This window comes from Hoplias malabaricus, chromosome 9 (genome assembly GCF_029633855.1).
Source record: "Hoplias malabaricus isolate fHopMal1 chromosome 9, fHopMal1.hap1, whole genome shotgun sequence".
NCBI classification, from domain to species: Eukaryota; Metazoa; Chordata; class Actinopteri; order Characiformes; family Erythrinidae; genus Hoplias; species Hoplias malabaricus.
The window spans coordinates 42,151,077-42,177,639 of NC_089808.1; the positions used below are offsets into that span (position 1 = coordinate 42,151,077).

General features: G+C 49.4%; 2 protein-coding genes across 3 annotated transcripts; one reads left to right on the forward strand and one right to left on the reverse strand.

Moving 5' to 3' along the window:
* Positions 1–1,552: 1,552 nt before the first annotated feature.
* On the forward strand, positions 1,553–11,601 carry plk3 (polo-like kinase 3 (Drosophila)). Its single transcript, XM_066680831.1, has 15 exons — positions 1,553–1,888; positions 4,320–4,427; positions 4,518–4,634; positions 4,736–4,865; positions 5,116–5,203; positions 5,550–5,645; positions 5,958–6,156; positions 6,542–6,668; positions 6,760–6,869; positions 7,620–7,737; positions 7,875–7,958; positions 8,425–8,587; positions 8,784–8,913; positions 9,329–9,442; positions 9,624–11,601. Exons 1-15 carry the CDS (start codon positions 1,661–1,663, stop codon positions 9,828–9,830), a joined length of 2,019 nt encoding a protein of 672 aa, XP_066536928.1. The 5' UTR covers positions 1,553–1,660; the 3' UTR covers positions 9,831–11,601.
* Positions 11,602–12,288: 687 nt separating this feature from the next.
* LOC136706604 (dynein light chain Tctex-type 5-A) lies at positions 12,289–18,465 on the reverse strand. 2 transcript variants are annotated; one of them, XM_066680181.1, is made up of 3 exons: positions 18,290–18,465; positions 14,735–14,905; positions 12,289–12,885 (listed from the first exon to the last, which is right to left on the reverse strand). In XM_066680181.1, exons 2-3 carry the CDS (start codon positions 14,895–14,897, stop codon positions 12,398–12,400), a joined length of 651 nt encoding a protein of 216 aa, XP_066536278.1. In that variant the 5' UTR covers positions 14,898–14,905; positions 18,290–18,465; the 3' UTR covers positions 12,289–12,397. The 2 variants fall into 2 exon arrangements, with proteins under 2 accessions (XP_066536278.1, XP_066536276.1); XM_066680179.1 differs by having other exon boundaries at positions 14,735–14,909.
* Between the last annotated feature and the right edge of the window lie 8,098 nt (positions 18,466–26,563).

Genomic DNA, 26,563 nt, shown 5'->3' on the forward strand with positions numbered 1-26,563 from the left:
GTGACTGTCAGTGAGGAGTGTGGTGTGTTCTCTCTGTGTCTGCGTGGGTTTCCTCCGGGTGACTGTCTGTGAGGAGTGTGGTGTGTTCTCCCTGTGTCTGCGTGGGTTTCCTCCGGGTGACTGTCTGTGAGGAGTGTGGTGTGTTCTCCCTGTGTCTGCGTGGGTTTCCTCCTGGTGCTCCAGTTTCAGTTGTGTGTGTGTGTTCAGTTACAAGTTTGTCCTCTGTGTATTTCCCTCTGGGTTTAATTAAATTAGTCTCTGTGTTACTGTTATTGCTGGTGTGTGTGACTGCCTGCGCCGAGGCTGCGTCGAGTTCAACCTCTAGGGGGCAGTCTTGGCTCAGTTTACCGTCATGGAACCAACACATATTGGATGTGAGTACTATTTATACACGTTTTGATGATTAATTTGTGGGCACAATTATTTTATTAATTCCTACAATTTCCACACAATGAACTTACAGCCTTTTGCTTTATCTCTGGCCAGAATCACTCATTCCCATTCTGGACTCATTTACAAGATGCTGTCTCGTTTTCTTGAAATCGTGGGCCTTGTGTCTTGTTGTATTTCTCTCATAAAGAAGTGTGTATCTGTGGTGTGACGAGTGGTTAGGTCACTGATGAACAGCTCCAGGGACATGGGGTCCTTGGAGCGCTCTGCTGCTGTGCCCATGCTGCTCTGAGCTGAGCGACCGTGTCGAAATGTGCTGCCACAGTGTACAGTTTAGGAACACTCAAGAAAAATAACAGCAAACATTGTGTAATTCACCAGAGGAAAAGAAAAGATTTATCACATAGAAAACATAAAAACATTAATAATTAAAATTATTTATTACATAATTTCCCTATTCATTATTAATATATTTTATAACTAATTATACTTAAAAGTAATTATTTATAATTAATGTATTATTTATTTTTATAATAAATAGGGGTCCGGATTGTGTGTGTGTGTGTGTGTGTGGATAACTGCTGTGGCAACCCATTGTGTGACCAGACCAAGTGGAAGCCAACTGTAAAGACACAAGTATGTACACTGGGTGACTCATGTAGACTCTGCGTTGTACTCCTGGTCAGTGTTGGGAAATGTTGAGATCTATTTTTTTCATGTATTTCTCTGTGACCAAACCTGAAGTCTCTGAAGTGATCAGGTCAGTTTGGGGATATAAACGTGTTCATGCGTGTGTTTGTCTTTGTGTTTCTGTGGCGGTGCGGGAGTTTATGGCTTGTCTGTGAAGGAATATAAGAAAACATTAAGGCCTACTTTGATTAAAGATCCCGAAACACAAAGGACAGCTAGAGAGCGCCTGTTGTCCCTCAATGGCGTTCCATTGAGTTTAATGGCCGCGCTGTGATTGGATCAGTGCGGAGTTTCATTCAGGAATTCAGCCGCATTCCCCCCCTCCCCCGCTCTTTTCCCGCCTCTCGCTTGAGTGACGTTCGGTAAACCAATCACAGTCTTTCTTAGCAGCTCGTCCCCTCCTATGGCCCCGCCTACCTTCTGCACGTCACAGGCCAGTTAAATACTGGAGGCATTTGCAGTGCGGGCAGGTTTCAGTCGTTCCCGCCGACAGTGCGGGCAGAAGTGTCTGCGTTTACGGATTTTTGCTCGAAAAACGGATAAAGCGACCAAGGACGGGATTTAAATTCTCTCTTAATGAATGGACTGTACCCGTTTCGACTCCGCGCAGCGCCGTTCGTGTCAAATAATGATGATGATGATAAACGCGGATCTGCCGAAACAGACCCCCGACCGCTCCCAGGCAACGCAGCCGCCCAAGGCGCATCGAGCTGCGGCCAAGAGCGAGGCGAAACCCGCCGAGCCTGCGCCGGTGGTGATGGACTCCAAAACGGGCAGGTCTTATTCTAAAGGAAAGCTTTTGGGGAAGGTGAGGATTACTCTTTGCCTTTCCTTCAACGTGACTGAAGGGGACTGGGTGACTTTATTTAAACTGGTTTAGTTGTTAATAACGAGGTTTGGTGCCGAGCGGCCGTTATATTCGCTTCAGAAACGCGTTGTTTATTTTTAAACCAGCGGCAAATCGCTAATTAGAATTTTAACGGTCGGTTGGTGCTGGTCCCTGAGGGTTTCCAGGAGTCGGGGACGGTGTTAGTTTGTATTTTTTGTGGAAAGGATAAATTTAACAGGTTATCAGTGACTGATAATGTAGTTATTATACTGTTTATTTACTTATTTAATTAATTTAATTTAATTGACTGGGCACCAGCACCAAAACACAGCATAGGTTTGATTTTGGAGCAAAATCTTAAGTCACTTTTTGAGAGATATTTTAAAAAATTCCTTTTCTTTATATTGCTTTAAAATGTCATTATCGTGTGACGTTTCCCTGGCTTTAAATTTAATCAGAATTACAGAAACAGAATCATTATCTCACCCCTCTGCAGTCACCTGTGTGTCTCATACAGCAGTGTGTAAAAAAAAAAAACACACCACAGGCGCCGTGACTGGTTTCTGTAGCCCCCTGAGGGTCTGCAGTGGCCTGTGGTGGTATGTGATGTTCTCCTGACGGTGTAAAGGCTCCTACTGCATTAACAGGTGCTCTGAGCCTGGTTCTAGACACGTTTCAGTGGGTTTAAAAATGTCCTGCGGCAGCTTGGAGGTCTCTAAGAGCCAAACTGATTAATATCCTCTATGTTCTTAGTGGTTTTGCTGGTAGCTGGTCTAGACTGGTTCTCCCTGCAGGGAGATGGTGGATGATGATGATGATATAATTAATACCATTAATAATAATAATAATAACAACAGCATTGTTTTCTATTGGTCTTTTCTCCAGCAGTTGTTCACCTCATTCTCTTTTTATCAGTAAACCCCAGCGGTCAGTGGTGCGCTGTGCGTTTTCAGGTCATTCGTTCCTGAATCTTCGATTACAGTCTTTCTAGTTCAGGTCCAGGATTGAAAAACCTCCCCGGGTCTTTGTTCCAGCTTCCTGTCTTCCCTGGTAAAGCTGGAGCCAGCTGCAGGACTCTGTCCAGAGAGCTGGAGCGAAAACCTCGTCCGGATTTGTGCCCCCCCTGGACCTGGCTTTCCCAGACTATAGCGTCTGAGCGGTGAAGGCTGAATCCGTCACTGGAAAAATCATAGACTGAATCCTCATTGGCTGAGAGGACCCCATTGAGGAATATAGCGTGGTTATTTATGTCAGTGTTATTATAGATGTTATTTTGATTGGTCCAGCTGTGGTGTGGGTCCTTGGCCTTGTGTTCCGCTCGAGCAACTCATGTTATATCCGTCTCTCTCTGCTCCCAACGCGTGTCCGATGCCAGTCCGCAGCAGGATTTGCCGCTGCATCCCCCCCTCTTCCTCCTCCTCCTCCTCCTCAGCAGCTTCCTCACAGCATCCTCCCATTATTCTCCTGTCACAACATCTCTCATTCATCCCCAGATCTTTGGGCTGGTGTTGGAGTGCGTTGGTAAAGTGCAGCGTCATGATCACAGCTCTTCAGGAGGAGAAGGAGGAGGAGGGAGGGTAAAGCGAAGACGTCATTGCCTCCACCATGTGTTGGAGCGTGATGCACACGTTCGTACAGCTCTGTTTATAATGTAACCCTGCGGTCTGTGGCTGGCGCAGTGCTCCGCTCTCTTTGGGACAGTGCCTGGGGCAGGTTCAGACGGAGGGATCTCGCCGTTTGGAGTCTGGGTTTTTGAAGCCCACGTCTCTCTGGATTTGTGTTGTATGCGATTCACAAGGTTTATAAAAATGCTAGAAATATGTTAACACAAAACCCCCAGCAGCCCGTAGAGAGGACGTAATGCTCTTGAAGTGTAAAGTGCGCCTCTGATTTAGTGTGGGAGGGTGCTGCCGGAAACACAAAACCCCTAACAACGACATGTTCTCAGAGCCAGGGCTGTTGGGGGTGTGAGACACTACGGCAGTGCTGGGAGACTTTGATGTTGGGGGTGTGAGGCACGCAAGACACACACAGACACATACAACGGGCAGCCATAACATTATGACCATTTTCTCCACTGTGGGTGGATCAGACAAAGCAGTGCTGCTGGAGTTTTAGAGGTGAGGGGGTCTTCTGATGTTCCTGGACATTTAAGAATGGGGTTAAAAGGGGCTAATGAAGTATGCAGAGTGATGGGAGGACTGCAAAGTGTTTTGTGTGGTCAGTGGAGCTGGAGAATGGACACACACACACACAGAGAAAAACGCACAAATGTAGATGCATTGCTGTGTTAAAAGAAAGCGAATTTGAAAGAAAGAAAGTCTTTTTAAAAGTGGTTGAAGCTTTCCCTCATAGTTCTGCCCTCGATAATGAATGAATGAATGGTGTTCACAATCCTCTTTGCTTCCAGGGGGGCTTCGCTCGCTGCTACGAGATGACGGACCTCACCACCAACAAGATGTACGCAGTGAAGGTGATCCCCCAGAGCAGAGTGTCCAAACCCCACCAGAGAGACAAGGTAAGACGAGAAGAACCTCAGATCCTCCTCTCTCTCTTTCCTCCTCTCGTCTCCCCCTCGCTCACTCTCTCCTCCTGCTCCCCCCCGCAGATCACCAACGAGATCGAGCTCCACCGGACCCTGCAGCACAAGCACGTGGTGAAGTTCTCCCATCACTTCGAGGACCAGGAGAACATCTACATTTTCCTGGAGCTCTGCAGCAGAAAGGTGAGGCCTCCCTCTCCGCCCTGACTTCAGTGCCCTGTTCCCTCACAGGTGAAGAGCTAGACTTTGAGCTATGTGTGGTTTTTTTTTTTTTATTTCCTCAGTCCTTGGCTCACATCTGGAAGGCACGGCACACCCTCACGGACCCTGAAGTTCGGTACTACCTCAAGCAGATCATCTCCGGCCTCAAATACCTCCACAACAAAGGCATCCTTCACAGAGACCTCAAGCTAGGTACAGCCTTTGTCTTCGAGTTACTGCACACACTGCGTGGTCTAGAGACCTCAGACCTCAGTAGCAGCCTCTAATCTTCCAGGAAGGCTTTAGAATTCATGTAGGAACATTGCTGTGACAGTTTGATGGTGCTAGCCAAGTGCTGGTTGATTAATTCAGGAGCTGGGTCGCTATAAGAGGTGTCTACAGGCCTTTGGACGTAGCTTGCAGTTTTGACGGTTAAACTCAACTTGGACTTTTATTTTGACAGGGAATTTCTTTATAAATGAGAACATGGAGCTGAGATTGGGAGACTTCGGGCTGGCGGCGAAGCTGGAGTCTGTCGAGAAGAGAAAGAAGTAAGTGTTGGTTTCTCTCTGTCCTTTGTATTTTTATTTATTGTTTTAGTTCTCTCTCTCTCTCTCTCTCTCTCTCTCTCTCTCTCTGCATGCCACTTTTTTTCTGCATCTATTTTTCTGTCCCTCTGCCTTTCACTTTCTCTGTTTCTCTCATGCTCCATCTTTCACTTTCTCTGCCCTAGATTTTGGTTTTTACTCTTTCTTTATCTCTATTTTCCCTCTGTTTTTTTCTTTTGTGGTATCTCTCACTCTTTCTCTCTCACACATGCTCTTTCTCCCTCTCTGTTGTGTTCTCTCTCTCTGTTTCTCTCTGTGTGCTAAAAGCAGTGTTGTCTTTTCTGAACAGGACTATCTGTGGAACTCCAAACTACCTGGCCCCAGAAGTGTTGAACCGCCAGGGCCATGGGACCGAGTCGGACGTTTGGTCTCTGGGCTGCGTGATGTAAGTTTTTCCTGCCTATGTTTTGGGGGATTTGGAGACCTCTGTGGTGGAAATGTGTAATGACATGCCACATGCGGAAGATCGTTGTAACAAGCAGTTTTCTAAAGAGATCTCGATCCAAACCTGGAGAAGGAAGTGAATCTTCTGCTGCTGTCGTCATACCTTTGTTGAGGATAAAAAATGAAATCTGACTCGTGGAGATTCTTCTGTGACACACAGTGCGGCTTTGTTGAGCAAAAATGCAGAAGCCTTTTGAAAGCTGGGCCATTTCTGCTGTGTCCTGACCTCTGCCTGTTTTTCTGGTTTGTGCAGGTACACGCTCCTCTGTGGAAACCCACCATTTGAAACCTTAGACTTGAAAGAGACATACAAATGTATAAAGGAGGTTCGCTACAGCCTCCCGCCTTCGCTCACGCCGGCGGCGCAGAAGCTAATCTCCGCAATCCTGCAGAAAAACCCCAGTGACCGCCTCACTCTGGACCAGATCCTGGCTCACGAGTACTTCAGCAAGGTCAGTGGACTGTCGCAGAGCTTACTGCAGGACCAGCCTACCTCCAGAAAGGTTGGGGGAGTGTGTGTGTGTGGAGAGAATTAATGCAGAAAGCAGGGATTTGAAAATGAGCTTTGGCCTGTTTTTAAACCTAATAGAGTCCAGACAAGAGGTCCTTTTTAATACTCAACCTCCTGAACTTCAGAGTTCTTTAGAAACACATGGACATGTTCAGAACACGTCGGGTCAGAGTTGCGCCAGAGCCACTGAAATTCTCCAGAATTCTCTTAAGCAGCACACACTCTCCCTCCTTTCTGGAAACCGGGGTTTGTAATTTGTTGGCCGCTCTGTTTGAGACCTATACACCACCTTCATCTGTTCTCCCTCCAATCCTCTTCCTCTCCAGGGCTTCACTCCAGACAAGCTCCCGCCCTGCTCCTGCGTGATGGTCCCCGAGCTCAACCCGCCCAGCCCCGCCAAGAAGTTCTTCACCAAGATGGCCAAGAGCCTCTTCGGCAAAAAGAAATCAAAAGGCAAGCCATGTTTTCTCTTTGGATCCTCCGCTCGGCTCTCAGTCTGACGGAGAGTTGTGATGTGATTCTAACCCTGCGCTGCTCTTTACAGTGGAGAAGATCCCCAGCGAAGAGAAGGACGACATCTCCAAGCTGGTGTCAGGGATGGTCAAGCAGTCCATCAGCCGACAGATCAGCTACAAGGCCGCGGGGGTGAACGAGGTACGGCGTTTACCGCACAAGACTAGCCTTTCTCCTTGTTGAGAGGTTTGAGTGATTGGAGAGCGCTCGATGAAAGAGGAGGTCAGCCAGTTAAAGACGAGTCGGGAAAACCCCTGGTGTCTGTTTACTGGGAAAGGCCCGACCTCGTGGTGTTTTCACATCTGGCTTTGAAACATAGACGTGATAGTTTTGGGTCTCTGTCTCTAGCTCTGTTCTGAGCGGTGCGAGCCTGGTCTTGTCTCAATGGAAATAACTGGCCCCAGGCACAGCCAGGATGGACGGGCTTTCCCGTCAGGACTCTGGAACGATGCGCTGGGACTGGGGGGAGTTGAGGGAGGAGGAGCCAGGCCTAAGAGAGGGCAGTGGTAGAGGAAGAACAGTGCTAAAGGGTGGGATTTGTGATGTCATAGCTCAGAACAGACCAGAAGACAGCCAGATTCAAGACGTGGAACCGGTTCTAGCTATATCAGTTAATTTGGTGAGGACCAGATGTTGTTTATGATATTAATCAGCAGAATATTATTTTTAAACGAGAAGTAGACACGAGGCTAAGCACAGTACTGTCAAAGCAACCAATAACATCTAGAGATCTTTTAATATTATGTGGTGCTCACAAGATAATGTATGTGTGATTAAAGGGCTCATGAAATAATACCTGATGCTCAGTAGGTAGTATCTGGCTCTGACTCGAGTATAATCTTCTCTCCATATAGAGAGACGTCTTTACAATGTCTTTGTCCTCTGGTGCAGGTGGCATCCCCCGCGGTTCAGCAGGCCGGCTCAGTACCTCTGGACACTCCGGCCGAGGAGGAATCTCGGAAATCTGCGTCGCGCTCCTTTAAAGGCACAGTGGCCAGCAGCACTGACGGTAAGGGGGGGAGTCTTTTACTTGGTCTGGAGATGTTTTTGGGGTGTGTGTGTGAGGACAGTTATCCTTGTGTTTCTTTCTGCTGCCGGTAATTATTGATTAATGATTGATTACCCCCCCCCCCCCCCTCCCCACAGCTTGCGAAGACGTCCTGACCCCTGCAGCTGTGGCCGAGGCCGCCTTGAAGGTCCTGAACAGCTGCATGTCCGGCATGCCAACAGGTGCGGTTTTACTTTGCTATTCTTGACCCCGATTATCCAGGGAGATGCCTTTAGAAGAGCACACTGTGTAACAGTGTAACAAGACCCCTTTTATCTACCAGAGGGTTTAATGACATGGAGAATAGGTGCTTCCACTTCATCTGGACCCAACACTGCCTCTCCTTCTATGACTCAGTTATTTATCTGGATCTCACCCTATAATATCTTGTGCCCACCAAATAGTATCTGGTCCTTGCTTGTATCTGTGGCTCATTCTGATACTATTCAGTGCTCACTTCATAATATCTTGTGCTCTTCTACTCGCCCTGAAGCATGTGTTTGTCACTTGATGGTATCTGGTGCCCACCAGATACTATCTGGCTCTCCCTGGGAAGTCTCACTAGTGTCTGTGGGAGCTGTGTAAATGATTACCGTATGTTTGGTGGAAAATAAAGCTTATTTTTTGACTTGTTTGTTTGTTTTTTAGCATCGAGGAACCCTCCGTGTCTCACAAAACCCAAGCCTTTCGTGTGGGTCACGAAGTGGGTCGACTACTCCAACAAATACGGCTTCGGCTACCAGCTGTCCAATCAGAACGTGGGGGTCCTGTTCAACGAAGGCACTCACCTGAGCCTGTGTGACCAGCGCAGGTAAGAGACTCTGGTCTTAAAGGAGAGGTCAGTCATGTGTGGGGTGGTCTATGTAGCACAGAGAGCTGAGGGTGGTGAAAGGGGGGATTCTGATCTGATTAGGCTTTAATGTTGATTAAGGTCGGACAGATCAGACTCGGACCTGACCTGATTGTCTGAGCTTTAACGTTTTCCTCCTCTTGTTTTTCTTCCACAGGACCGTCCACTACTGTCTGACCAACAACAAACATTTCACCTTCCAGGCGGACTCTCTCCCGGAGCAGCTCCAGAGCCAAAAGCACATCGTGGAGCTCATGGCCAACTACATGGAGCAGAACCTGATGGAGGTATGACCCAGAGCTTTGTTTGGGGGGGGTCTTGAGCCTGAGTGATCTGGACGTGCTGGTGGTCTCGATCAAAGGGCTGGAGCTTAATGTACAAGTGAATACAGGCACAAAGAAAACACAGCACCAAAGTACACCACTGTGGTGAGGGGAAATAAACAGTCTGCACACCAAGCAAACAGCGTAGTTGCCAAATAGTGATCCAAACAGTGATTATATGAAACTAGGTCTCCCAGTGGCCAGCGTCCAGTTCATACAGAGCTCAAATGATCCATAATTATGGATTGTTCTCTTTAGCTCGATACTTAAGCCCAACTAATCAGAGGGGGGAGGCAGTGGATGATGTTCCTATTGGACAACTCACATGTTGGACTTAAGCTATATGGCCAAAGTCTTATATATTTTCTCTCTCTCTCAGGGTGGAGATCTGGGGTCTGAGGAACAGCCCCCTCCCTCGTCTTGTCCTCTCCTGCTGCAGTGGATGAAAACGGATCACGCTTTAGTCATGCTTTTCAACAACGGTTCTCTGCAGGTGAGTCCTCGTCAGAAGGTTACTCCGGGCCTTGGGCAAGACTCCTAATGCTGGCCTTCCTCTTGAACATGAGTCAGAGGACAGTGGGGGTTCTGTTTGAAATGTATCTGGAGAACACTAAGAGAACAGAATCAGAGCTCCGTCTCAATCTAACCACCTTTTTCCTCCACCTCTCTCTCAGGTCAACTTCTACACTGACCACACCAAGGTGATCCTGTCCAGATGCTCGGACTCCTACCTGCTGACGTACATCAGCCGGGAGCGCGTGTCCCAGTCCTTCCCTCTGAGCGTCCTGGCCGAACGAGGCTGCTCCTCGGAGCTGAGGCACCGTCTCCAGTACGTGGCCCAGCTGCTGCAGCACTACTGCAGCACCTCACCATCTTCATGAACTGAGCTCGGCCTCGCGCCGCTCACACACTGCTGCTACGACCGCACGGCGGGGACTGGGGTCTTGGCGAGTGACGGTGGTTATGGCTGTTGTGAAGGACGGCACCATTAAAGTAGCGCCTGTTTCCAGGTGTTTTACTCGTTTTATGTGAGATTCTCACTGTTTTCAGAGCCTGTGTGTTTTAAATTTATCTTTAGGGTGAATTTGACCTAAAATGAGGCAACAATGTCTAGAAAGCTCTTAAAGGAACACTAGGTAGAATTGTTACCATAAGATTACACCTTCAAAGTCATTGTGATGCTGCACCGAGCTGAAATGAGAAGACTACACCCTCTGTCGTCGCTACTCTGGGCTCAGCACTGCAGAAACTGCACTATGTAATTTTTGGAGGAGGGTAGGAAATACCAAATCTTACCTAGTGTTGCTTTAAATACCAATCAGCCAAAAAAAAAACAAGCCACTTTCACAGGGGTCAGTCAGATAATGACCACAGCGCTCTGAGGCCACTTCACGCGCCAAGACCCCGTGATCCGCAGTGTAATAAAAAAAAAAAAGTATATAAAAAAGGACTCAAACTAAGACAAAGGACTGACTCCAGGTCAGGGGAAGCTTCCACATTGTCCCCTCCGTCCAGCCCCGGACCCTCCGCTGCACTGGTTTCTGGGTAATTAGTGCTGTTCTTATTTGGATCTTCTCTTCACCTGCACACTACCAGCGTAACCTCTCACTCCGCACCGACGCGCACCTCCGAGCTGAGCCTTTGTAGTGAAAACAGACTGAGAGACAGCGGGGGGTCTTCACTAGGGTGCTAGGAGACCCCCCGCTCAACCGTAACCCAGTGAAATGAAAACCATCCCAAAGCTGTGTGGACGAGCTCGGCGTTTTCAGGCCCGGGTCACTGGCCTCTTTAAGTGCGCCCCGCATACGTCGGTTCTTTACCGAGCCACTCACTGTGTCTCAGCGGGTCGTTTACAGTCAGAACTCTGGAGACACAGCGAGGCCGGTGCTTATGACCGGCAGGCGACGTCTCCGTGTCTAAACCTCCTGGTGATGTTCCCACATCAGATCTCCACCGTTTTATTTTCTCACCGACCGTTCCACGCCGGAGAAGACGAGCCGTAGACTCCTGACCGCGTGAGGGACCCTGGGTGGGGGCGAGGGTTGGGGAGGAGGACAGTAAAGTGCCTTTCCGAGGGGCGTCGGGGTCGTGCAATAAAGGCCCTTCTGAAGCTCTCGGCTCATAGGGAGTCTTCGGGAAGGGCTGGAACAGAGGAACCCTGTTCTTTTCCTGTTTTCTGTTGGACTTCTGCGAGTGTTTATCTGGCAGGGGGGAGGTCACGGGGGGCCACAGGGTGGGACACTACTACGAAACGCACACATGGTATAAGCTTTTGATGAGCAGAGCTCTGTAATGTCTCCGTCCGAGACGAGGAGGAGCGTCCCGTCTGTGACTCCGCCTCTCGTTTCTCTGTCGACCTCCGCTGTACGATGTTGTCCTTAAAACTGTGACTGTAAAAGTGTTCCAATAATAATTATTATTTTTATTATATTATTGTTATAATTGAGTCTTGTTCTCATCCCATTGTGAAAAAGCCAGTCTTTTCCAGACTCTTTTTTTTTGTGCGTGCAGCACATGTTCCTCTATTTATTTGTTTATTTATGTTTATTTTTATTTATTAAAGCGAGAATGGTGTGAACACGGGGTGATGTTCAGTCTGATCTATTTTTATGTATCGGGGGTTTGAACTGGGGGGAATAAACCTTTATTCAAATGCACCTCTGAAGTTTGTCTCTTGATGGAACCACACAGGAGTGAGTGACTGAGGGTGAAACAATGAAATTGTGTGTGTCAGACTCTGTCTACAGGTGTGTGTGTGTCTGACTGTCTCTCTGTCTACAGCTGAGTGTGTGTGTGTCTGTCTGCCTACAGCTGAGTGTGACTGGGGTGTGTGTGTGTGTGTGTCTGACTGTCCACAGCCGAGTGTGTGTGTGTGTGTCTGACTGTCCACAGCCGAGTGTGTGTGTGTGTGTCTGACTGTCCACAGCCGAGTGTGTGTGTGTGTGTGTCTGACTGTCCACAGCCGAGTGTGTGTGTGTGTGTGTCTGACTGTCCACAGCCGAGTGTGTGTGTGTGTGTGTGTCTGACTGTCCACAGCCGAGTGTGTGTGTGTGTGTGTCTGACTGTCCACAGCCGAGTGTGTGTGTGTGTGTCTGACTGTCCACAGCCGAGTGTGTGTGTGTGTGTGTCTGACTGTCTACAGCCGAGTGTGTGTGTGTGTCTGACGGTCTGCCTACAGCTGAGAGTGACTGGGGTGTGTGTGAGAGAGACTGTCCACATTTGTGTGTGTGAGACTGTCCACAGCTATGAGTGACTGTCCTCAGCTGATAGTGTGTGTTCGTGAATGAATGATGTGGATCTTTTGTTCCCCAAAAGTCATATTCTATGTGAAAATGCCTTTATTCAGTTGCATTATAAACAACCATCAACATTGACTGGTTCTGGAGGACACCAAGAGGACGTGTCCACTGTCCCTGCCTCGATGACTTCAGGGAGACCGCCTCGAGTGTTACTCCCAGTAGACCCCGTACGCCACGGCCACGGCGAAGAGCGACTGGTTCTGGAAGACGGCTGTGGCGTGGTCGTCTGTGTGTGGGCAGATCAGTGCTCGACTGGTCACCCTCAGACTCTGCCCCTGCCCCGGCTGACCCACCAGCGCCAGGCAGACCAGTTTGTACCTGGCTGGGCTGACGGTCTTCAGCCTGGCCCGGAGCAGCTCGGCCAGGGTCCGGCTCATCGCCCCAGCGTTCTCTGGGCTGTAGGACACTCCGCTCAGGAACCCGTCCAGGACGCTCTGCAGGACCTGCTGAGTTTTCACAGAGCTGAAACGTTCGCCCGGCTCCGGCCCGGTTCTGTACGTGTTCTCCAGCCGGAGCTCCTCCTCCCGGACCGGCTGCTGGAGCTGGAGCCCGGAGAAACTGATCCTGCTTCCCTGCCGCCAGAGACGCTGCACTGTGGAGGAACGGTGTTCCACTACGCTTCCCCTCCGGACCAGAGCTACAGAACACAAGACATCACAGAAGGTCTGTGGCTGTGTCCCAATTGTGCACTACACACTAGTACTATAGAGCATAGAGTGTGTACTAATTTTGTGGCTAGTAAACAAAATATGAACATACCACACTCCTTCTAACTAATAGGATGTGATGAACAATTGCTACGACAACGCACGTCATTCCAAACTGCAGTTAACACTTTCAGCCAAAGGCTGAAACTCAAATGTCTCCCTCCACACTGCGTAGTGCACAAATAGGTTTCTGCTCTAAAATAGGTGACGGACACTATTTCCACAAACCAACAGGAAACAGACAGGGAGGAGGATCTCATTCTGAAAAATCCTAAATATGGCCTTGCCCCCACGTCATGCACTTCACAAATTATTAAACTAACACTACCCTCAGTGCGCTAAATGTTAGACTGAGGGATGTGAAGCTTACATCGAAAATAAATGGTTTTATTGAGTTCAGATACTTTTCTGACCTAGTAGAAAGAGGACGTGAACTGTTGCTAAGACAACGCCTGCCATACCAGTGCATATGAAGTGTGGAGGGAGATATTTTAGTTTAAGATTTTGGAAAGCGCTAATTGCAGCTTGGTATGGCAGGCATTGTCTTAGCAACAGTTCACGTCCTCTTTCTACTTCACGTTCGCTTTTCTACCAATGAGGAACCAGAACCGGAAAAGTTAGTTCCTAACAGAAACCAAAGTAGAGTTGTTGTTTTTTCAGGGCGAACCGTGACGTGTGGAGGGTCAGTTCAGGACAGAGCTCAGAGCCTCACACAGTGTTATCCCCCAGAGGAGCCGGACAAGGTCATTTACACCGTTTCATATAAATCAATAATAGGATATAAAACAGGAACTCGCTCCGTTTGTGTGTGTTTCTGGGGCTGTGTTTGGAGCGACACCGTGAGCGTTGGTCAGAGCTGTGACTCTGTGTTAGTTACGTTTCTCCGCTGTTCACGACCTCAGCAGGACGCCTCTGAAATCAGCAACATTTACACAGTGTTATATCTCACTCTGATCTGACTCAGAATAAACAATGACTCTGTCATGACTCTTTATCTGTGGCTCTGATGCTGTATTCATACACAACAGGGCCCCCCACTGGTGACGCATCCTCGGTTCCCCTTTAAACATGGAGAAACACAGCTGTTTCACTGGAAAGTACCAAGGTTCCAAGAATCAGGAACAGAACCAGTTCAAGAACCAGAGTTCTTTTGGTGGAAAAGTGCTATGACTAAGAAACAATGGCTGTGTCCTTCACACTAATAATACACTGTATACACTTTGTACTAATCTTAATACTATAGTTTCTATAGGCTAGGGCACAAATACTAACATGCTACACTGTTTCGTACTTCCAGGACGGGATGAACTGTTGCTATGACAATTCATGTCATACCAACCTGCAGTTAGCGCTGTTAGCTATTATTGTCAAGGCTGAAACTCGGATGCCTCCCTCCACACTGTTTAGTGCACAGTGTGTCTCAGGACATAGTGTTCTCTGCTCTAAAACAGAGTGTTGTAAGTTGGAAAAGTGCACTGAGTGTATAATCTGTGAAGGGCACTCTGTGGAGAGTTAGGCAACATTTTGGAATGGAAATTTCAAGGTGTTTGAAGCTCCTCCCTTTCAGTTTCCCGTTGGATTCTGGGACATCGTCACCTGCTCTAACCCTTGCTCTAACATAGACACTAAATGTGCACTGGATTTCTTCATTTATTTAACGTTCACACTTGTAACTACACTGCACCCTCAAACACTAGATGGACTTATGGGATTGGGACACAGCCCATGAAATCTTCACAGCAATGTTACAGCATCTGAGGTAAATCCAGCTGTACGAACCTCTGGAGTGCAGATGTTCTTGCGTCTGGTCTCTGGAGCTGCGGCGAGTAGATACAGAGCCCAGGCGCCGCCTTGGAGGAACACTGCCTTCGTTCTCCGTGTCCAGGGAATGTTGGAACTGTGTTAGCGCCTCCTGGGAGAGACGAAGGGGTCGGGTCGTCATTCCTGACGCTGCCTGGTGGAGGAAAGACCACCGTTTATTAATGGAAACTATACTATAGAACTATACCCCGATCAGCCAAATCATAAAGGCCGGCTCTCCACTCACTGTCCGCTCTCTCGGCTCCACTGACCACACGGGAGCACTCTGTAGTTCTACACTAGTCTGTGTACTATAACCTGTTGCTCTGCATACTTTATAAGCTCTCTTTCCCCCTGTTCCTCAGCGCTCAGGACCCCCACAGAGCAGGTGTGATGTGGTGGTGGATCATTCTCAGCGCTGCAGTGACACTGACGTGGTGGTGGTGTGTTAGTGTGTGTTGTGCTGGTGTAGAGTGGATCAGACACAGCAGTGCTGCTGGAGCTTTTAAACCCTGTGTCCACTCTCTGTCCACTCTGTGAGACACTCCTCCCTCGTTGGTCCACCTTGTAGATGTAGAGTCAGAGACAGTAGCTCATCTGTCGCTGCACAGTGTGTGTCGGCCGTCCTCTAGTCCTTCATCAGTGACGCAGGACGCTGTCGGCTGGATGTTTTTGGTCGGTGGACCGTTCTCAGTCCAGACACTGAGAGGTTTAAAAACTCCAGCAGCACTGCTGTGTCTGATCCACTCTACACCAGCACAACACACACTAACACACCACCACCACGTCAGTGTCACTGCAGCGCTGAGAATGATCCACCACCACATCACACCTGCTCTGTGGGGGTCCTGAGAGGGTCCTGAGCATAAAAGGTGGGCGAAGAAAGAATGCACAGTCATAGACAGAGTACAGTCTGTAACTGTGGAACCACACAGCGCTCCCGTGGGCAGTGGAGCAGTGCCTGAGAGCAAGAGAAAAACACGCGGAGGAACTGAAACTTCAAGCCAGTTTCCTCTGAGCTGCACCAGATTGTGCTAACGTTCCCCTGGAGCACAGCTGCACGCCTGCCATTGGTGCGAGAGCTGCACTAGTCACCAGGAGATTCCATCTGAGTTTGATGACTGTGCGGAACAGACCAATGCTGCAATGGGCGGCTCTGCTCTTCTGGAAAGGCCTGGAGGCTTTAGAGTAGAGGTTGGAACATTGCGGTGAGGATTTGATGGCATTCTACCACATAAACTTTAGTGAGGTCTGTTGCGGATGTTGGATGTTAGTTCTGGATCATAAACGCCACTCAAACTCACCCCTGAGGTGTTGAACTGAGATTCTGCTGGGGCTCCAGACCCCTCCACTACACGACAGACACTGGGCATGAGGGAGTGAGCCTTACACTCCTTTCACACTTTCTATAGGGATTATAAACACTGGCTGAGTGTGTGAGTGACTGGCTGAGTGTGTGAGTGTGTGAGTGACTGGCTGAGTGTGAGTGTGAGTGACTGGGTGAAAGTGAGTGTGTGAGTGACTGGGTGAGAGTGTGAGTGACTGGCTGAGTGTGTGAGTGAGTGTATGAATGACTTGGTGAGTGACTGCGTGAGTGTGTGACTGACTTGGTGAGTGACTGCGTGAGTGTGTGACTGACTTGGCGAGTGACTGAGTGAGTGTGTGAGTGACTGGGTGAATGACTGAGTGAATGTGTAATTAACTGTGCGAGTGAGTGACTGGGTGAGTGACTGGGTGAGTGACTGTGCGAGTGAGTGTCCGAGTGACTGGGTGAGTGTGCGAGTGACTGGGTGAGAGTGAGTGAGTGTGTGAGTGACTGGGTGAGAGTGAGTGTGTGAGTGACTGGGTGAGAGTGTGAGTGACTGGCTGAGTGTGTGAGTGAGTGTATGAATGACTTGGTGAGTGACTGCATGAGTGTGTGAGTGTGTGACTGACTGAGTGAGTGTGTGAATGACTTGGCGAGTGACTGGGTGAGTGTATGAGTGACTTGGCGAGTGACTGGGTGAGTGTGTAAGTGACTGTGCGAGTTGTGTGTGGTTTTTCTCTGTAGAACTGATCCATTGAAACCTGTATGAACCAGTACCTTTTAGAGAACAGCTCTCTTCTCTACAGCGAGTGCTTAGTAATCGCAGCAGTTTATAGCCTGTCCTTTTGATGGGGGAAGTCCCTGTTCACCAAACACTCCCCTCTCCTCCCCTCGCACCCACACGCCAGACAAGAATACACACACTGTGTGTGTTTACCAGCAGCTAGTCACCTTTACCAGGAGCCATTCGACTGAGGGCCCTGAGCAAGAACCAGAACAGTGAAGGAGAGTGTGTACATTCCTTCATGACTTCACTTTCAGAAACCAGATACATCACACTGCTGACGGGAATGCCCAGTGGTCAGATAAGATCACACTGAGACTACCTATGGTAGGGTACAAAGGACACATCTTCTACTGATGCACTCTGGGCTAACACAGCTTGAATAATCTACAAATAGTGCTTTTCCACTGCACGGTACCTACTTTACTCAGCTGTACTCGGCTCTACTGGTCTGGTCCCTGCTTTGTTTCCCACTCCCACAGCTCCCCCCTGAAATGTATCTGGTGTCGTCTCTAACCCCGTCTCTAAGGGGAACAGTGGGCTTTGGAAACCACAACAACGGCGGCGGTAACGTTAAGCGGTGTTTACTCATGGTGTATTGGCGTGTTGTTGTTGTTTGGGACTGAACACAGCTCCGTCATCAGTTCAGACAGATCAGTAGAGTTTGTTCCTTCCTTGTTGCAGCGTCCAGAACTCGCTGGATTCTTTCGTCGGCCACCGATCCGAGGAGCGTTTGAACCTCTTCAAAAGACCACGGCGTCATTTTATGAGCTGCCGTCGTGAGTCGGATAAAAACAAACGTGATCTCTGCTGCAGCTGGAGATTTTACAGATGGAGAGTTGGTGCTGGTCGTCTGCGTTGCGTGGCGTAGAGTGACGACTCTCTCTGGACGATCAGCGCTCTGCAAGGTTTACACGCCACGGTTTAGTCCCTACTCGACTCGCTCTGAACCACGAGAGAACAGCCACTAAACAAGAACCCGCTTCCAGAACCAGGACCTGATTCACCTGGTGGAGGAGTGGAAGAGTCGAGTAGAGTTGGGACCATGTGGTGGAAAAGCACTCAAATAATATGAGGCACTCTGAAGAGCTCTATTTTAACTCAATGACAAGTGTCCACCAGAGTAGAACAAAGCCCTGCTGAACTGAACCGAATGCTCTCTGGAGTGTTTGATCTCTATCCAATAGCCTTAGTCGTGAGTTTGAGAGCTAGAACTCATCATCCAACACTCATCCCAGCCCTCACGCATGGTCAAGTCATCAAATCCTCACAGCAATGTTCTAACGTCTGCTGAAAAGCCTTCCTCTACGAGCAGAAGCAATAACCGCAGCAAAGAGGAAACAAACTCCCGAGTATTACTCTTCCTTTCAGAGGAAGTCCTGAACGAGGCCTGAAAAGTCCCTACACTCCAGTGTTTACAGCACTGACCAGAGCGTGACCTTACCTCTGAAAGTCCCTAAGAGAACTCCAGTGCCGTGGCGAGGTCAGGGAGGATGTGTCGGCGAAGCCCGTTGCGCCGAAAGCTCCGCTCTTCCCGTCCGCAGAGGAGCCCAACTCAGGGCTGTCTTCCAGTCGTCGCTGCCCCCCGGAGCTGGGGTAAATCATTGGCTAAAGGTCTGTACAGGTCAGCGGTCTTAACAACACACACCGAGAGCCAGGCCATCGCTCACAACGGCCAGAGGGAGGTCTGGACCACTGCCATGTGTTTGCTCGTCGTCAGGGAGGGTCCTTCTTTACCTCGACTCTCCGCGGTTCCTCGTAAATCCAGGCCCTTGGATCAACAAATGTCCGGGAGAGTAACGGCCAGTGCCACGGCGTATTAAAGCAGGGCAGATTCGCTGAGTCATAGCTCAGACTTGTGTGTGTGTGTAAGAGAGAGAGACTATAAACACACAGCGTTCTTTTTCAGACTGTAGATACCTCCATGAGTCTTCGCTGGCTCTAATCACACTCCAAAGGGTTCTTTGAGCGATGCCACAGAAGAACCACTTTTCGTTCCTTAAAGAACCGCGTGAGTGTGAAGAACCTTTTAAAACAAATCCATCTCTCAATCTTAGTATCAGCAAACACGGTTCTTCTACACACTTAGAAAGGATGGTTCTACAAGTTCTTAAGTAAAGGAAATGGTTCTGTATAGAACCCTGAACACGTGAAGAACTAAACGTTCTTTGCATCAGATTGATGGTTGGTTTTATACAGAACTTTTTAGAAAATGGTTCTAAACGACACCGTAAAGGGTTCCTCTACTGTTACACTTTGGCTTTGGTTCTGTATAGAACCCTTCTCTAAAAGATGCTGTAACCATCTACAGCACATTCTCCATCAGTCTGAAGAACACCGTCATGATGCAGAGAACCCTTTAATCATGGAAAAGTTACTTCACGTGTTTAGGGTTCTATAAAGAACCACGTCCTTAAAAGAACACCTGTAGAACCATCATTTTTACATGTGCAGAAGAACCACAGCTGGTTCCATGAAGAACCATGTTTACTGATACGTTTAAACGTGTAGAGGACCTTAAGATCAACAGATGGGTTTTTAAATCTTTAAAAGGTTCCTCTCACTCACACATCTCTTAAACACACACGGTTCTTTTAAGGAACCAATAGTGGTTCTTCTGTGGCATTGCTCAAAGACCTGGGGGAGAGCGAGGTGACGTGGGGAGGCAGGGTTTTACCGGAAGCTGAAGGGAGAGAGAGGTGTGTTTACAGGGTGTGGGACATTAAAGATGTCAATGTTTTATGAACGCCCGCTTTCAGCACCTGTTCCTTTAAATGATAATGAGCCGCTCGCTGTTCACCCCGACCCCGAGCGCACAGCAGTGAGGAGCGAGGAGCAGAAGCTCTGGTTTTTAGCCGTTTTCACTCTGTTCTCTTTCTTCTCCGTTTTTACTCAGTGCTCTTATTTCTCCGCGCTCGTTGTGTCTGTTTTGCTGAGTTTAACCTCGTCTTTGCACTCTCACGTAAACACGGGTCCAGCGCTGTGATTGGACAGACTCAGATGAGGGGGCGGGGCCATTCTAAAGTCTCTGCACTTGACGTCAGAACTGGAGCAGTATCAGAACGTCTCGTTTTGTCCTGAGGTTTTCGGACTTTGAGCACAGAAAACTGACTGGGTGTGTCTTGTTTCACAGTGTGTGAGTTGGTGGACTCCAGATCCCCACATTAATGTAAATATTCACTGAGCAGTGATGAAACATATATGTAGCACAATTGTCCTGGCGTTCTGCACTGTGTGTCCTTTTCCTGACCTGTGGTACAGTCTGTCCACAGCAGGGCGTCTCTCTCTGTCCTCGCTCAGGGGGACAGCGGTGATCTGTCTGTGAGCGCTATCAGACCGGGACATCTGTTTCCACTGTAATCAAAAGTAAAGGGAGAAGTGAAGTCACGTTCCAGTCCCAGAGGCTCATGGGAATGAGACCTGAAACAGGACACCACAGACTGGACCTGCTCCGAAAGGCTGGGGGAGGTGGAGGAAGGGGGAGAGGAGAGGAGGAGAGGCTGCAGGTGGAGGGAAATATTAGAGAGATGTGAGAGTTTGAGAGAGACTCCATTGATCTCCTGTAACTGCTTGGTCCTGGTCAGTTACTGTAGCCCTGCTGCTGTTTATAGAGCTATCCATCACTGACCTTGTGATCTGCTGATGATAGGGTCTTCACTCGTGGTTTTACCACACACACACACACACACACACACACACACACACACACACACACACTCGCCTTTGTCATGCTGCCCACATGTTCCTGATGAAAGACGTTCTCCATGAGCCCACAGAGCTGAGCAACAGCAGCAGGATGATGACATCACAACTTCACTAACAAGTCCAGACTTGTCCCACTGCTGCCCAGAGGAAGTGTGTGTGTGGGGGGGGGGGGGGGGTTTACAAACACACACACACACACGCACACGGACACACACACACACAAATGCACACAGGAGAGGGAGAGAGACATTCATCCAGACACACACACACACACAAACATACACTGGTGGACAGATTCCCACACTCACCCAGTCACTCGCACTTACACCCGTGGACAGTGTCACACATTCATCCAATCACTCACACACTCACCCAGTCACTCACACACTCTCAGCTGTGGACAGTTATACACACTCACCCAGTCACTCACACCTGTGGACTGTTTCACACACTCACCCAGACACTCACACACTCACACCTGTGGACAGTTTCACACACTCACCCAGTCACTCACACACTCACACCTGTGGACAGTTTCACACACTCACCCAGTCACTCACACACTCACACCTGTGGACAGTTTCACACACTCACCCAGTCACTCACACCTGTGGACAGTTTACACACTCACCCAGTCACTCACACACTCACACCTGTGGACAGTTTACACACTCACCCAGTCACTCACACACTCACACCTGTGGACAGTTTCACACACTCACCCAGTCACTCACACCTGTGGACAGTTTACACACTCACCCAGTCACTCACACCTGTGGACAGTTTACACACTCACCCAGTCACTCACACACTCACACCTGTGGACAGTGTCACACACTCACCCAGTCACTCACACACTCATACCTGTGGACAGTGTCACACACTCACCCAGTCACTCACACACTCACACCTGTGGACAGTTTCACACACTCACCCAGTCACTCACACCTGTGGACAGTTTACACACTCATCCAGTCACTCACACACTCACACCTGTGGACAGTTTACACACTCACCCAGTCACTCACACACTCACACCTGTGGACAGTTTACACACTCACCCAGTCACTCACACACTCACACCTGTGGACAGTTTCACACACTCACCCAGTCACTCACACACTCACACCTGTGGACAGTTTCACACACTCACCCAGTCACTCACACACTCACACCTGTGGACAGTTTCACACACTCACCCAGTCACTCACACACTCACACCTGTGGACAGTTTCACACACTCACCCAGTCACTCACACACTCACTCCTGTGGACAGTTTCACACACTCACCCAGTCACTCACACACTCACTCCTGTGGACAGTTTCACACACTCACCCAGTCACTCACACACTCACTCCTGTGGACAGTTTACACACTCACCCAGTCACTCACACACTCACACCTGTGGACAGTTTACACACTCACCCAGTCACTCACACACTCACACCTGTGGACAGTTTACACACTCACCCAGTCACTCACACACTCACACCTGTGGACAGTTTACACACTCAACCAGTCACTTACACATTCAGTCACTCATACATTCACCTTCTGGTCCACTCTTGGTATTGGATGCTGAGAGCTGTAGATAATAGATGAGTGTTAATGAGATTAAAGGCAGGATAATCCGAGGTGATCCGAGCTTCCTGTCGGGAACGTTCTGATGGAACGCTGAGGATGGACGGGAAGAGGAGGACGGTGCTCTTGGATGGAATCAAAGGATCAATAACTATCGATCCCATCAGTCTTGACTGCCTCTGAGGGCCTTTATGGCCCAGGAGACTCAGTGCTCTTCCTCCTCAGGCCCCGCAGGAGAAACAGCATGAGACACAAACGAGACGAGAAACTCATGTCCAGCATTAACCCTGAGCCCGCTGAGAGCACAAGTGAGAAACTGTGGAGCTCTGCCTTTAGTTTAGCTGCAGATAAACACAGGATAGTCTCCACCATCTCTCTACAGAGAGGTTAAGGAGACCTTACAGAGACGTAAAGGTGGAACTACAGAGAGGTTAAGGAGACATTACAGGGACGTAAAGGTGGAACTACAGAGATGTTAGGGAGACATTACAGAGACGTAAAGGTGGAACTACAGAGATGTTAAGGAGACACTACAGAGATGTTAAGGAGGAACCACAGAAATATTAAGGTGGAACTACAAAGAGATTAAGGAGACACTACAGAGATGTTAAGGTGGAACCACAGAAATATTAAGGTGGAACTACAAAGAGAATAAGGAGACACTACAGAAATGTTAAGGAGGAACTACAGAAATATTAAGGAGACACTACAGAAATGTTAAGGTGGAACTACAAAGAGATTAAGGAGACACTACAGAGATGTTAAGGAGGAACCACAGAAATATTAAGGAGACACTACAGAAATGTTAAGGTGGAACTACAAAGAGATTAAGGAGACACTACAGATATGTTAAGGTGGAACTACAGAGATATTAAGGTGGAACTACAAAGAGATTAAGGAGACACCACAGAGATGTTAAGGTGGAACTACAAAGAGATTAAGGAGACACTACAGAGATGTTAAGGTGGAACTACAGAGATATTAAGGAGGATCTAAATAGTAATTAAGGAGGACATACTGACAGGTTATGGAGGAAATACTGCAATGTTAATGTGACGCTGCAATGTTTTTAAGGTGGAACTGCAGCGAAGTGTGTGTGAGTGTGAGTATAACTGAACCTGTGTCTATTTAGAACGTGTTATAAACGCCCGTTTGGCCTCTGAACAAAAGCCTTTCATAAACAAGCACAGTCCTCATTATCTGGACCTGAAGTCTGTCTCCAGAACGTTTCCTATGGTCCACTCCGGCCGGCCACACAAAGCTCTGTTTATCTGGCCCTCCCCCAGGCCTCTGTCCAGAGGAAACCAGCATCACACCCCATCACCCTCCACCCACACAATCCCTGCTGTTATTAGAAACCCCACCCCCCAAATCAGCAGAGCGCTGGGTAATTTAAAGCAGAGCTCTTACATCAGTCTGCACTCACTTCTCCGGCATCTCCTCACATCCTGCTGGAGGAGGAGGGCAGGAAAGAACTCACTCTGGGTCTCTGAACATAGCTGTGAGGATCTGATGGCATTCAAAGCAGTGACACTCGTGGTGGTGGTGTGTTAGTGTGTGGATCAGACACAGCAGTGTTTACTGGAGTTTTTAAACCCTGTGTCTGATACACTAACACACCACCACCACAACCATGGGCTCAGTGTAGTGTTCTTTTCTCTTTAATGGACTCCCCCCCGAGTCTTCGTCCCACTCTAAGCTCTCCGTCTCCCTCCGAGCTACGCAGTGCTCCTGTGAGATCAGTGGAGCCGAGTGTAGAGATGAGGCGGTGGTTGTAATGATGCGGCTGGTGGTGTGTAGGAGGAGCTATAATTAGACTGAGAACAGTAGAGAAAGTAGAAAGGCAGCCGACGCAGATGATAACCGCTGGTGAATAGGACAGTGCCAGATGTTTTGACTCAGCGCTGACTCTCTCTCAGGGAGTGGGGGAGGGGGAGGGCCCAGTCATGACGATGAACCCCCCTCCCCAACACACACACACACACATACACATGCACACACTCGCTGACACACACACACACTTTCATTTGTGACGTCTTTCCCCGTAGGGGCTGATTCACAGCTTCTCTTCCAGACCTCTGTCTGCAAACAACAAACTGGGACACACACACACACAGAGTGAGAGAGAGTCAGTGGTTACAGTAACTCTAATTCAGGTCGTCTGAGCTGTTGGAGTCTGAGGTTAGAGAAAGCTGAACACACTCCTCACTCAGTCAGGCTGCGTCCCCATTGTTCAGCACTGTTTCTAACTCGTGTTTGAGTGTGTAGTGTAGATACAAGTGTGCACACTTTAGCGGGGTACACAACCCAACGTTTAGTCTGATCTTAACCCTGCGTTCCAGTCGGGCCGAGTTTGTGCTGGTTGTCAGTCGGGGGAATGTCGTGTCGAGTGTGAGGGGCTCAGACTGTGATTTTATTGCCTCTAAATCAGTCACAGATCAGATTCAGATCAGTCACAGAGTATGAAACATATTTTTCGAGGCGACTCATGTCTTGGTTCCTCTGCCTCACGTCCGGAGCTGAGTCTATCTCACGTCTGTCAGCCTTCATCCTCCATAGAGCCAAGGCATAGGGTCAGTAGGTCCACAGTAATTCATACCACAGGCCTAACTCAGGAATAACTCCACTGCAGACAGAGACAGGGGACACAGAGACAGGGGACACAGAGACAGATGACACAGAGACAGGGGACCAGAGACAGATGACACAGAGAGAGGGGAGACAGAGACAGGGGACACAGATGACAGAGAGACAGGGGACACAGAGACAGGGGACACAGAGACAGATGACACAGAGACAGGGGACACAGAGACAGAGACAGGGGACACAGAGACAGGGGACACAGAGACAGGGGACACAGAGACAGATGACACAGAGAGAGGGGAGACAGAGACAGGGGACACAGAGACAGGGGAGACAGAGACAGGGGACACAGAGACAGGGGACACAGATGACAGAGAGACAGGGGACACAGAGACAGGGGACCAGAGACAGGGGACACAGAGACAGAGACAGGGGACACAGAGACAGGGGACACAGAGACAGATGACACAGAGACAGGGGACACAGAGACAGGGGACCAGAGACAGATGACACAGAGAGAGGGGAGACAGAGACAGGGGACACAGATGACAGAGAGACAGGGGACACAGAGACAGGGGACCAGAGACAGATGACAGAGAGACCGAGACAGGGGACACAGGGAGAGGAGAAACAGAGACAGCGGACACAGAAACAGAGGACATAGAGACAGGGGACACAGAGACAGAGACAGGGGACACAGAGGCCGTGCTGGATGTCAGTGAGTGGAGGTCAGAAATGATTAGGCAGCAGATATTTTCTGAAGCAGTGCATTATTAATCAGACTCTATCTGTCGCCCTGTTCACCATCTGGAGAGGAACCTGTCGCCATGACGCAGGCAGGAACGGGGCTAGACACCGGACACTGGTCTTACTCTCAACACACACACGCACAGAGGAGAACCTGCTGCAGGAGGGAGTTAATATATGCAGATTTATATGTGGGGAGAGACAGACAGAGAGATAGACAGACAGGGACAGAGACAGACAGACAGAGAGTTAGACAAAAATAAATTGGCTGAAAATGAGAGAGAGCGAGAGAGAGACAGTTCTGGGGTCTTTATACCCCTCCAGCCCACACTTGGCCTTGAGAACTGTGCGCAGTGACCTCGAGCTCATGTGCAGCTGCTCTGACGTTACTATGGCGATGACGCACGTGGTGTGTGTCCAGCTGGACGTCTCTGTTCACGACGGGGAACTCAGGACACACTGCGTGGACGGGGGCAGCAGGAGTGATCCAAGTGTGGGAGGAACCCTGGGGGCAGCAGGAGGGCAGGAGTGATCCAAGAGTGGGAGGAATGCCAGGGGCAGCAGGAGGGCAGGAGTGATCCGAGAGGGCAGCAGGAGGGCAGGAGTGATCCGAGGGGACAGAAGGAGGGCAGGAGTGATCCAAGTGTGGGAGAAACCCCAGGGGCAGCAGGAAGGCAGGAGTGATCTGAGTGTGAAAGAAACCCCAGGGGCAGCAGGAGTGATCCGAGGGGGCAGCAGGAGGGCAGGAGTGATCCGAGAGGGCAGCAGGAGGGCAGGAGTGATCCGAGGGGACAGAAGGAGGGCAGGAGTGATCCAAGTGTGGGAGAAACCCCAGGGGCAGCAGGAAGGCAGGAGTGATCTGAGTGTGAAAGAAACCCCAGGGGCAGCAGGAGTGATCCGAGGGGGCAGCAGGAGGGCAGGAGTGATCCTAGTTTGGGAGGAACCCCGAAGGCAGCAGGAGGGCAGGAGTGATCAGAGTGTGGGAGGAACCCCGGAGGCTGTGGTAAGGGAAGGTCCCTGCTCTCTCTCTGCTCTGGAATCCAGATGTGCAGATCTCAGAGCCAGATGTACAGCCTGGAGGTCTAAACAGAGACTTTCAG

Bases quoted from the DNA above. Each gene is read 5' to 3' on its own strand.
- plk3 (XM_066680831.1), top strand. From the start codon at position 1,661: ATGGACTGTACCCGTTTCGACTCCGCGCAGCGCCGTTCGTGTCAAATA. The intron at 4,635-4,735 runs GTGAGGCCTCCC...TTATTTCCTCAG, and splicing joins TGGAGCTCTGCAGCAGAAAG to TCCTTGGCTCACATCTGGAA. The intron at 6,157-6,541 runs GTCAGTGGACTG...CTTCCTCTCCAG, and splicing joins CTCACGAGTACTTCAGCAAG to GGCTTCACTCCAGACAAGCT.
- LOC136706604 (XM_066680181.1), bottom strand. From the start codon at position 14,897: ATGACGACCCGACCCCTTCGTCTCTCCCAGGAGGCGCTAACACAGTTC. The intron at 12,886-14,734 runs GTTCGTACAGCT...TGTGTTCTGTAG, and splicing joins AGAACATCTGCACTCCAGAG to CTCTGGTCCGGAGGGGAAGC.